This window comes from Octodon degus, unplaced genomic scaffold (assembly GCF_000260255.1).
Source record: "Octodon degus isolate 3935 unplaced genomic scaffold, OctDeg1.0 scaffold00287, whole genome shotgun sequence".
In the NCBI taxonomy this organism is placed as follows: domain Eukaryota; kingdom Metazoa; phylum Chordata; class Mammalia; order Rodentia; family Octodontidae; genus Octodon; species Octodon degus.
Window position 1 is genome coordinate 278,483 of NW_004524863.1, and position 10,640 is coordinate 289,122.

The 10,640-nt window shown below is 42.6% G+C and overlaps 1 protein-coding gene across 1 annotated transcript; it reads left to right on the forward strand.

Moving 5' to 3' along the window:
- The first annotated feature begins 6,571 nt into the window (after nucleotides 1-6,571).
- LOC101578107 (DNA-binding protein inhibitor ID-4-like) lies at nucleotides 6,572-7,033 on the forward strand. Its single transcript, XM_012512893.1, has one exon. It carries the CDS (start codon nucleotides 6,572-6,574, stop codon nucleotides 7,031-7,033), a length of 462 nt encoding a protein of 153 aa, XP_012368347.1.
- The last annotated feature ends 3,607 nt before the right edge of the window (nucleotides 7,034-10,640 follow it).

Sequence of the window (10,640 nt, forward strand, 5' to 3'; positions counted from 1 at the left end):
AAAAAAAACAATGGGAGATAGCTGAGCAGAATGCGCACCTGCCTGGTAAGAGCCATGTTCTGAGATCGATCCCTCATACCAAAAAAGAAAGGGATCTGTGGGTGTGGGTGTGGGTGTGGGTGTGTGTGTGTGTGTAACTCAAAGAGTGGATCTACCAGTGGTACAAACCTATGGGCACATGTTGCAGCAGTTTGTATCATTGAAAGCTCTGAAAGGTTTGCCATCACTGCTAAGAAATTCACATAATCCAAGCTTTGTGCTACGTGGCATGTAATCACAACAATCCCAGTTGGTTTACAATTTGTGTGAAGGTTTAATGTACAGGTTTGCAGAAGGTGGATGTGTACAAAAAGTGGCTTATAAAATTGAAAATGGGTCTCATGAAGATTTTGATTTTAATACAAATGTAAAGCAGCATACAGACAACCTACAAAGAAGGTTATGATTAGGGCAGGGTAGCCATTATATAAGCATAATACCTGAGAAGCAGACCCATTTCAGGCAAATGAACGTAATAGGCTAGTTTATAATAACCAGAAACACCAAGAAAAATTTGGATTATCAGAATAATTCTTGAGGGCCAGGGAGATGGCCCAGTAGAATAAGTGCTTCCCTGACAAGCACAAGGGCCTGAGTTCAATCCCCGGTTCCGCAAAAAAAAAAAAAAAGCCGTAAGAATAATTCACGAGAACAGCTAGAATTTAGAAATGGCAAAGGATACAAACAGGCAAAAAAAATTTAAATGTTAGATGTGGTGCATGCCTGTAATCGCAGCGTTCGGGAGGCTGTGGCAGGAGACTCAGTGTGAGTTGGGGCTAGCCTGAGTTACATAGGAAGACCCTCAAAAAAGATGATACAACCCCCTGTAGCACTCATGCTGTAGGTTTGCCATCACTGGCTTAGATCATTTGAAAGTCATAAAGCTGAACATAGGCCCTGGATGCAAACTCCAAAAGAGAAATCAAAAATTCAATTCAAAAAAATTTTTAATTTATTTATTTTACATTTATTTATTGTATGTGTGGCCAGCTCAGCCCACCAGGGGGCGGGGCTGGCTGGCATGTGCTGGGGGATCGAACCGTGGTCCATGTGCTTTGCTAAGCTTGTTCTAAGTAGGTGCTTTAGACCACTGAGCCATCTCACCAGCCCCTCAAAAGTATTTCTCTAAAAACAAGTGGCTGGGGCCGGGGAGATGGCTCAGTAGAAAAAGTGCTTGCCTGGCAAGCCCAAGTGTCTTGAGTTCAATCCCCGGTTCCGGCAAAAAAAAAAATTAAAAAAAAAAGCAAGTGGCTAATACATGAAAAAATGGTCAACAACATTAACACATTCCCAAGGGATAGTACATGGGTGACTCTCCCCAGGTAGCTTGTACCACTGCTGGTACAAACATCTAATCATACTGATCTTTTTACTAATAAAGTTTATAAATAGACTAAGTGATTACGGTCCTACTGGGTATAATGGTGCACTCTTCTAATCCCAGCACTGGAGGCTGAGGCAGGACCTCTGCAAGTTACAGGTCAGCCTGGGTTACCTAGTCCCAGGCCAAACTGCACTACATAGGGAGACCCTGTCTCAAATACTTCATATCCACTAGTTTTATCAGTAACTAACATGGAACAGGGTGGTTGAAAGTATTGAATGTGCTGGTTCCTGCTCAGTCGCCTTCAGCCATGGACCAAATCCCAACCTTCTGTGGAAAGTTGCAGTTCCTGGCCAGCATGCTAAATTGTGAGGCAGCCCAGCTGCACGATGCACTGGACAGAGAGGACAGTGACTTGGAAAATTATCCAATGAGGACTTTAGATGGCCTTCATTTAGAAGTCCAGGCTCTAAAGGATAACATATTTTTTTCTTATGTGTTTAGTACAGGGTCTCACCACAGCTCAGACTCATAGGTGAGACCCTGTACTAAATCCACCTGTTTTCAGCCTCCCCAGCACTTGTATAACACGTGCGCCACCATGCCTGGTCTCATTGGCAGCCTCAGCATACCCAGCGGCAGGGACTGGCATAGGATGTGCCAGGGATCAAACCTCAGCCCCTGCGCTTGCCTAAATAGGCACTTAGTATTCTTTTTGATAAAGCAAGACTGGAAAGTCAAGAAAAGCATTGATTTTACTAAGGCAATAAAAGTACTGAGGAAAATTCAGTTTCTGAACAGGAAATTGCTGACTCTGCCCTAGAGATGGCCAGTGACAATGTTCCAAAGCCTAGTGTGAAGGAAGACCCATCTGACCCACCTGTCCAAGATGGTTCTGCACTAAGAAAATAACAATGTATTGATTATCAAAACTGTCCTATTCTGCTTTGAAGCTGTCTCATTCATATTTGTTTCTCAATAAAATTTTAAAAATTAAAAAATAGGGGCCGGGGAGATGGCTCAGTGGAATAAGCGCTTCCCTGGCAAGCCCAAGGGCCTTAGTTCAATCCCCAGTTCTGCCAAATAAATAAATAAATTAATTAAAAATTAAAAAATAAAATAAGGTGGTTCTGTTTCTGAGGAGCCTCTTCAGAGTCCACAGCTTGCAGATTATGAACTGGAATGGTGTATGATACCTTAGGTTCTACGAAATCCTCAGCAAGCTATAAGCAACCACAAGAGCCCACAATTGACAGTCCACCTATGAGACAGCAGTTATAAAAACCTCCAAAATATGCTCTGAAGATGGATGATTTTGAGTGTGTAACTCCTAAATTAGAACACCTAAGTATCTTGGAATATACTATGTGTCTAAATGAAGATTATGCAGTGGGCCTTAAAAATAGGAAGACTGTCAGAGTGGTGGCTATAGGAACAGAAGCCATGACCAATGACGATTGCCTTGCCATGCCTGGCCCCACCATTCAGCAACTGGAAAAAAAAAAAGTGATACCAAATACACAGATTTCCCTTTGGCACCTAAATTCTACAATTGGTTTGAAAGTTCCTTCTAGTAAAGGAGATAGCTCAGCAGATGTAAGTTCCTGCCTGGCAAGCACAAGGTCCCGAGTTTGATCCCCAGTACCACAAAAAAGAAGTTCCTATTTCTACAAAGAACACCATATCTTTGGTATCTACAGATCATCTATTATCAGAAACCATCAAATGATTTTGAAGTTAAAGATTGAACTTTAAAAAAAGATTGTACTTAATTAGTTTTATTTTTTGTACTAGGAACTGAACTTACATTAGTTTTAAAATCAGACTAGTGCTTACAGAATTTTGCAGACCCCTCCTCACCTACAATTTCATTTTACAAAAACTTGCTTAGAACACCCACATCTCCAGAAGCAACTTCTATCCCAAAAGATACTCTCCAGATTTTGTCAAAACATAACTGAAACCTAGCCACCCCAATAGGAGTGAAAGCAGTGCCTTCCAGGAAAGGGCTCCTCAAACCTGAATGATGGAACATCCCAAAGGTTGGCAACAAAGAAAACTCATGAAAAAATGCTAGTAGATCCATCCATTGTAGAAACTGAACAGAACAAAGCAGATCTGGACTTACTTTGCTATTTACATTCCTTCCCCAGTTTTCCTCTGAAAACTTTCCCATTTTAAAGAGGAACATGAATATTAATGTAATACCCTTTTTATGAAGTTAGAAAGTTTTGATTTGCTTTAAATCTTGTTCACATGTATCTTAGTTACTCAATTTTTCTTTTTCTTTTTTTTTTTATTTTTTATTTTTTTGTGCAACCGGGGATTGAATTCAGACCCTTGTGCTTGCCAGTCAAGTGCTTATTCTACTGAGCCATCTCCCCGGCCCTATGTTTCTAAATAGCCGTTTAACTTCCTATTACATAATAGGAGTTAGAACAAATGATTTTATAAAAATGTGAATGCTGAAACTGGGCATGGTGGCATGTGCCTGTAATCCCAGCTCTTGAGAAGGTGTAAACAGGCAGATCACTGAGTCTGATCTAGTAGTGAGACCCTGGACACCCTATAGACCTTTCCCTAAAAATACAATAAATAAAAAAATAAATAAAACTATGAATGCTAACACTTGTGCCTGATACCTTCCTTATCTTCTCATGGCCAGCTGGTTGTTGCTCTCTGCTGCTCTAACATTCTGTTGTCCCTCTTCATGACTCCCAGATTCTTACATATTTTATTTAATCAGTGCTCCCTTAAGATTATTGCTCTTTTCATACCAGGGACAAGTTAACGTGGGAAAAGGGAATTATGGTTGGGTAACTACACAGTACCCAGTGGAGATGCATGAGGTCTCAGACAGTTTGAGTCAGGGACTTTCTTGTTGGGATGTGCCTTTCTTCCTTCTAGATTTTCAATGTGTATTGATTTCACTCTCTCATATCAACCTGTTTCACATGTGGCTCTCTGGCCCCGCTCTCTGGCTTGGCTCTGAAGTAGGGCCTGAGACTCACTGGGAATGTCCTGACAGCTTGGCCTGGCCTCCTGGATCCTATCACTGGGCCCTCAGGACCTGGGAACTGCCTGATAGGAGTCCATCAATCCAGAGATTACTCTGATGAAAATTTCTAACTGGAGAGCAAATAACCATGGTTCTGCTGGGAGAACTTTTCAGGTTCCAGCAAGTCAATGAGGACCCTGTGTTCAGTAGAAACCAGTTAATGAAGCAACAACTGACAGACATCATGTGGAGGAGGTACCTCAGAGGCTTAGCTTTAGGAAATTTGAGAAGGTGAAAATTACCTTCATATGAGTGCTCTGATATCACACAGATTTGTCTCGTGTTCTATTTTGTCACAAAATTGTCACCAAAAAAGAAACCTAATTTGTGCCTTGTTCTAGGAATTAATGTGCAATTATTAAATATAATGTAGAATACTTCTAAGATATGAAAACATTTAACATGGAAATCTTAAAAGTACCACATTGCTGATGTATATAATAGAAATTCACAACTGCTATACCACGAACTAGCTATATTAGTTTTTATACCACTTTAATGGTTTCCTTAAGGAATTGTAATATGACATCTCATCTCCTAAATCAGTGCCTTTCTTGCATTATTGTAATCAAAAATCCCCTGAGATTTGGCACAGGCTGCTGGACAAGTACAATCACACTGTATACTGGTGGTTCAAACTAGTGGGAATGATCAAATCAGAGCTGCTTGGCACTGAGAATAAACTACAGCCCCATCCTCAAAATCAAATAGAATACAAATTTAAACCACAGTGACAGGGCCGAGGAGATGGCTCAGTGGCATAAGCGCTTCCCTGGCAAGCACAAGGGCCTGAGTTCAATCCTCAGTTCCACAAAAAAAAAAAAAAAAGACTCTAAACCACAGCGACAGCTGGACATGGTGGTGTACGCCTTTAATCCCAGCCCTTGGGAGGCTGAGGTAGAAGGATCAACCTGAGTTTGAGGCCAGCCTGAGCTACATAGTGAGTTCAAGAACAGACTAAGGAGATCCTGGGGGGTGTTTGTTTGTTTGTTTGTTTGTTTTTTAACTTCGCAAAGATGTATGATGCACAGGTACAAAGTCCTATGATGAATGTGATCAATATGGATGACAAATACATACAAAGGAAAGTTCTGGCCCTGCCTGGTCACTTGAGTGATTTAGCAAGACCCTGTCTCAAAAACTGTAAAAAGCTGGGTTTGGCGTACACACCTGTAATCTCAGCACTTAGGAGGCTAAGGCAGGAAGATCACTGAGATCAAGGCCAGTCAGAACTACACAGTGAGACCCATGGCAAAAACAAAACTAAAAAGGGCTGGGAACCTAGATAAGTGCAAAAGCACTGGGTCAATCAATCCCCAGTTCTAGAGGGAGAGGGGAATGTCTTAACTAAAATCCTAACAGGTCTGAAGCTCTATCTGGAACTTTACCTACTGAACCTTGCATAAATTTTTTATTGGAATAGACTATGAAAGCAATTAAGAATCAGTATTAATCATTTAGTAAGTTCCTCAATTTGCAAAACACTGAAGATCCAGTGCAGAATAAGACACTACCATTTACCTTCACAGAAATTATAGCCTGAAGAGAGCTGGGAATATAGTTCAGCAGCACAAGCACCTGCCTGGCCAGTGCAAGGTCCTGAGTTCTATTTCTGATAAGAAAAAGAAAAAAAAAAAAAAAAAGAAAGAAAGAAAGAAAGAAAGAAAGAAAGAAAGAAAGAAATTACAGTCTAAGGATAGAAATGAATACAATTCGTTCTTAGTATGTCACCATATGTGGCTCTGTGAATTCCTGAGCCGTTCATTCATTTATTCATTCATCCATTCAAAACAATATTCTCAGGAGTGAAGGAGTCGCGGTGGGGACCCGGTACGGAGCAGGCGGGTATCGGGCTAGAGGGGCGCGCGGTGGCAGCGACAGCGATCCGGCTGAGTCTGCGCTCTGAAAGGAGTGACTCGGGGACCTGGGTGGGCCACTTTTCCCACACCTGGTGGTTTTCATTCTTCCCTTTTAGTTGGGGCCTGGTGTCGGCCACTGAGCAGAGACCTTCCGCAGAACCCAGACGACTCTCCTGTCAGTGTGCGAGGAGCTAGCGGTCACCGGAAGGCCGCGGTGCTCCGAGCGCCCAGGTAAGGGCAGCCCGGAGCGTGCCTGCCTGACTCGCTCGCCGCAGCGGATCCGCGCGCGCGATGGAGGCGTTGAGCCCGGTGCACCCCTCGGGCCGCGAGGCGCCGTCGAGCTGCGGCAGCGTGGAGCTGGCGCCGCGCTGCCTGGCCGAGCACCGTCACAACCTGGGACGCTCCGCGGCGGCCGCGGCAGGGCGCTGCGAGTTGGCCGAGGCGGCGGCCGACGAATCCGCACTGTACCTGCGGTGCGATATGAACTACTGCTACAGACGCCTGCGGAAGCTGATGCCCACCATCCCGCGCAACAAGAAAGTCAGCAAAGGGAAGATCCTGCAGCACGTTATCGACTACATCCTGGACCTGCAGCTCGCGCTGGAGACGAACCCCGCTCTGCTCAGACAGTCGCCCCAGCCCACGCCTCCGAGCCTCCGGGCGGGGATTTATCCGGCAGGGCGACAGCATTCTGTGCGGCTGAGCTGCCTGGGCCAGGTGTGCTGCCGCCTGGGCCCGAGCCAGGAGCTCTAGAGAGCGAGGGGGAAGAGTAGACAGACGGTAGAGGAAAGCCACCGGAGGAAAGGAAAAAACAAATCAGAAAATCTTTAGAAACCTTTTCACTCAAAGAAATTATAGCCTGAAACTCATCATTCCAAGAGAGAGGGAGAGGAAAAACAAACAAAACCCAACTCTCCATCTTTTCTTTCTTTTTTTTTTTTTTCACGTTCATATACATTCTACGTCCGTATTCTCTTTTGTCTCTTCATTTATAACCTCTGTGAATTGTACATTTCTGTGTTTTCGGCAGGTGCAGTTAAACTTTCAAGCTTGAGTGTGACAGGACTGATAAATAGAAGATCAAGAGTAAATCTGAACCACTAGGAAGAGAGTATGCAATGTGTTAATTATTGAAACTGTCGTACCAATTTGATTTTTTTTATTTTTTATTTATTTATTTATTTATTTATTTTTACCAATTTAATTTGAAACTGTCTCATTGTTATATGTCTCTCAATAAAATTGGGGGAAAAAGAGTAAATCTGACTTTGGAAGGCTACTTTGTGACTTAGGAGGGCAATCTTGTTTTGAAGCTTTACTAATACACCCCAGGGCGTTGTAGATTTTTTTTTTTTATTTTTACATCTATTGTTTAAAATAGAGGAATATAATGGGGTGGGGAACTTTTCTCTGCAAGAATGTTACATATTTTATAGATAACTGAGTGGCATTTCATACCATGTATGTATGAAGATGTTCTATAAGTGTGAGAAAGTATATGCTTTAATAGACTACTGTAATTATAAGATTTTTTTAATTAAATATTTTTGTAAATATTTTAAAAAATATTCTCTGCCTCCCAGCTATTTTTTTCCTTCTCTTTGTGTTGGATTATTAGGCCAGAATGAAGATGCTTAAATCCAGTATCTGCAGCTGGTAGTGGTGGCCCCCACAGCCCGTAATGCCTGTACTCTGGGGGGATGAGGCAAAGAATCTAAAGCCCAGCCTAGGTGACTTAAAAAAACTTTGTCTAAAAACATGAATGAATGAATACATACATACATACATATACAGTATTTTGGTTTTATTACTTTTATACTTAGCTTTTTAAACTTGCTACATGTAGTCTGTAATTTCCTATTTTTTTGTTTTGTTTTTTGAGACAGCTCCTCACTGTGTAACCCAGGCTGGTCTCGAACACTCAGTGACCTCCTGCTTTAGACTCTGGAGGGCTGGGACTGCAAGCAGCCACCAGCACACCCAGCCTGTATTTCTGTATGTTCTTCCTGGTGGCTATATATATATATATATATATGCATGACTCCTGAAGATTAGTTGTGTTGTCCAAGCCAGTCTTGAATTCCAAATCCAGTGATCCTCCCGCCTCAGCCCCAGTACCTCAAACATGTCCTAGAACATTCACCTATGTTGTTTTTCTGAGACAGGGTCTTGTTTTGTGGTCCAAGCTGGACCTGAACTCACTATGTAGCCCAGACTGTCCTCAAATTTTGATGGTCGGGGCTGGTGAGATGGCTCAGTGGTCTAAAGCACCTACTTAGAACAAGCTTAGCAAAGCACAGGGACCACAGTTCAATCCCCCAGCACCACATGCCAGCCAGCGCCACCCCCTGGTGGGCTGATCTGGCCACACACACACACACACACACACATAAATAAATAAAAATTAAAAAAAAAATTTTTGATGGTCTTCCTGCCTCAGCCTTCTGAGTACAGGGATTACAGGCATGCACCACCTCATGTGGCTTTATTTACTTATTTTAGCTTTTCTGAGTATTTATTGAAGACCCCAACAGTGTTTTATTTATTTATTTATTTATTTTTCTCAACATCTTGCTCTGCAGCTTTCTTAGATCTCTTTTCTGGAATGCCAAACAGCCCAGCATTGGCACAGACCATGCTCAGACTGGCAAACAACATTAAGTTCTTTTCCTCCTCTGCAATGACCCTGGACTTTCCTCCTTGTAGGCCTTCCTGCTGGGCATCACAAATCCTCTCAGCTGGGAGGCCAATTTGAGTTCATTAGCAGAGCAGGCTCCCTTCCTGAGGGCAACCGCTTCCTGGGGAAGAGGATGAGTTTGGACTGGTGGGTGCTCTCTCAGTCCCACACTAGCAAGCAGGAACCTGGTGGATTTGTTCCACCTCCTCAGATCCACTGACATGCCAAAGCTCCAGGCCACCTGCTGCACCTTAGACTTTAGTGTGATATCACACTGTGGGGCAGCGCATTATGGGCCCGATGGGTAGGGCGGGGTGCTACAACACAATTTTGCCTAGCACTTGGGATTTATCTCAAAATAAAAACTTTGTCTCCTTGGTGTAACCAGACTGTAGCACTCTGATTAGAAAGTGTTTCCCTAAACTGGAGTCTACAATGGCCTTCCAAGGGACAAAAACAAGATCATAATTTTCACTTTGCTTCCTTCTTTATTGTCCAATGTTTAAAAACACCTGATATCTTTTTTTCAACTTCTTGTCATTACAGGAAAGGAGACTATTCCATAACAGTTTCTTTCATAATTAGAAGCAAAAAAGTTAACCTCACTAATGTTTTAAGCTTTCTTGCATTAGGACACAAACAAAGTATCTCAGGTTCACCCTATACCTTCCTTGACCCAGACTTGGTTTGTCTTCAAAAATCCTTTTTTTTTTCCTTTTGTTTTTGGACAAAGTCTCATGCAGACCTTGTCCTCATTGTGCAGTCCAGGTTGGCTGGCCTCAAGCTCGTCCCAAGTGCTAGGATTACAAGCTTGTGCCACTATGCCTGGCTCTGATAGTTCCCTTCAACCAAAAAGGTATTAGAGACTCATGATAAAATTTTTACATAAGGACTGGTGCAAGGACCCAAGTTTGATACCTGGTACCATATGCCACGCTGGCCCCAGAACCAGGTATGGTGGTGCATGCCTGTAATCCCAGCGCTGCAGAGGCTGAGACAGGAGTATCATGAGGAATCTGAGCTGCCTAGTCAGACCCCGTACCAAATAGATACATAATTTTTTTAAAAAAAGGTTAGAAGTAAAAGATAAATAAAATTTTCACATGATTTTATTTTTATTTCTTTTCCTCTAAAAAAAGGTATTTTGCTTTTGTTTTTGTTTTTGTGATACCAGGGATTGAACTCAGGACTCCAAACTTAAAAAAAGTTGTTTGTTTATTTGTTTGTTTTTGGCAGAGCAAGGGATTGAATTCAGGCCCTTGCACTTGCCAGGGAAGTGCTTATTCCACTGAGCCAACTCCCCAGCCCACAGAAAAGTTTTGATTGCTAATGTTGCTAACTAGTATTGATTTACCTTACCTTATCCTGCTATATGAAAACTATATTAAACTGCCATACTAACATTATTTCAAATGATTAGCAAAGTTTAAAAACTTTTTAGGCCTTCATTGCCCAGTTTTTTGTTTTTTTTTTAATTTTATTTATTTGTGTGTGTGTGTGTGTGTGTGTGTGTGTGTGTGTGTCCAGCCCAGCCCACCAGGGGGTGGGGCTGGCTGGCATGTGGCGCTGGGGATTGAACCGCAGTCCCCTTGCCCTGCCAAGCCTGCTCCAAGCAGGTGCCCCAGACCACCGAGCCATCTCACCAGCCCCTTATTGCTCAGTTTTTATATTTCTTTGTGTAGA

Excerpts from the sequence above, each read along its gene's own strand:
- LOC101578107 (XM_012512893.1), top strand. The coding sequence starts at position 6,572 with ATGGAGGCGTTGAGCCCGGTGCACCCCTCGGGCCGCGAGGCGCCGTCG.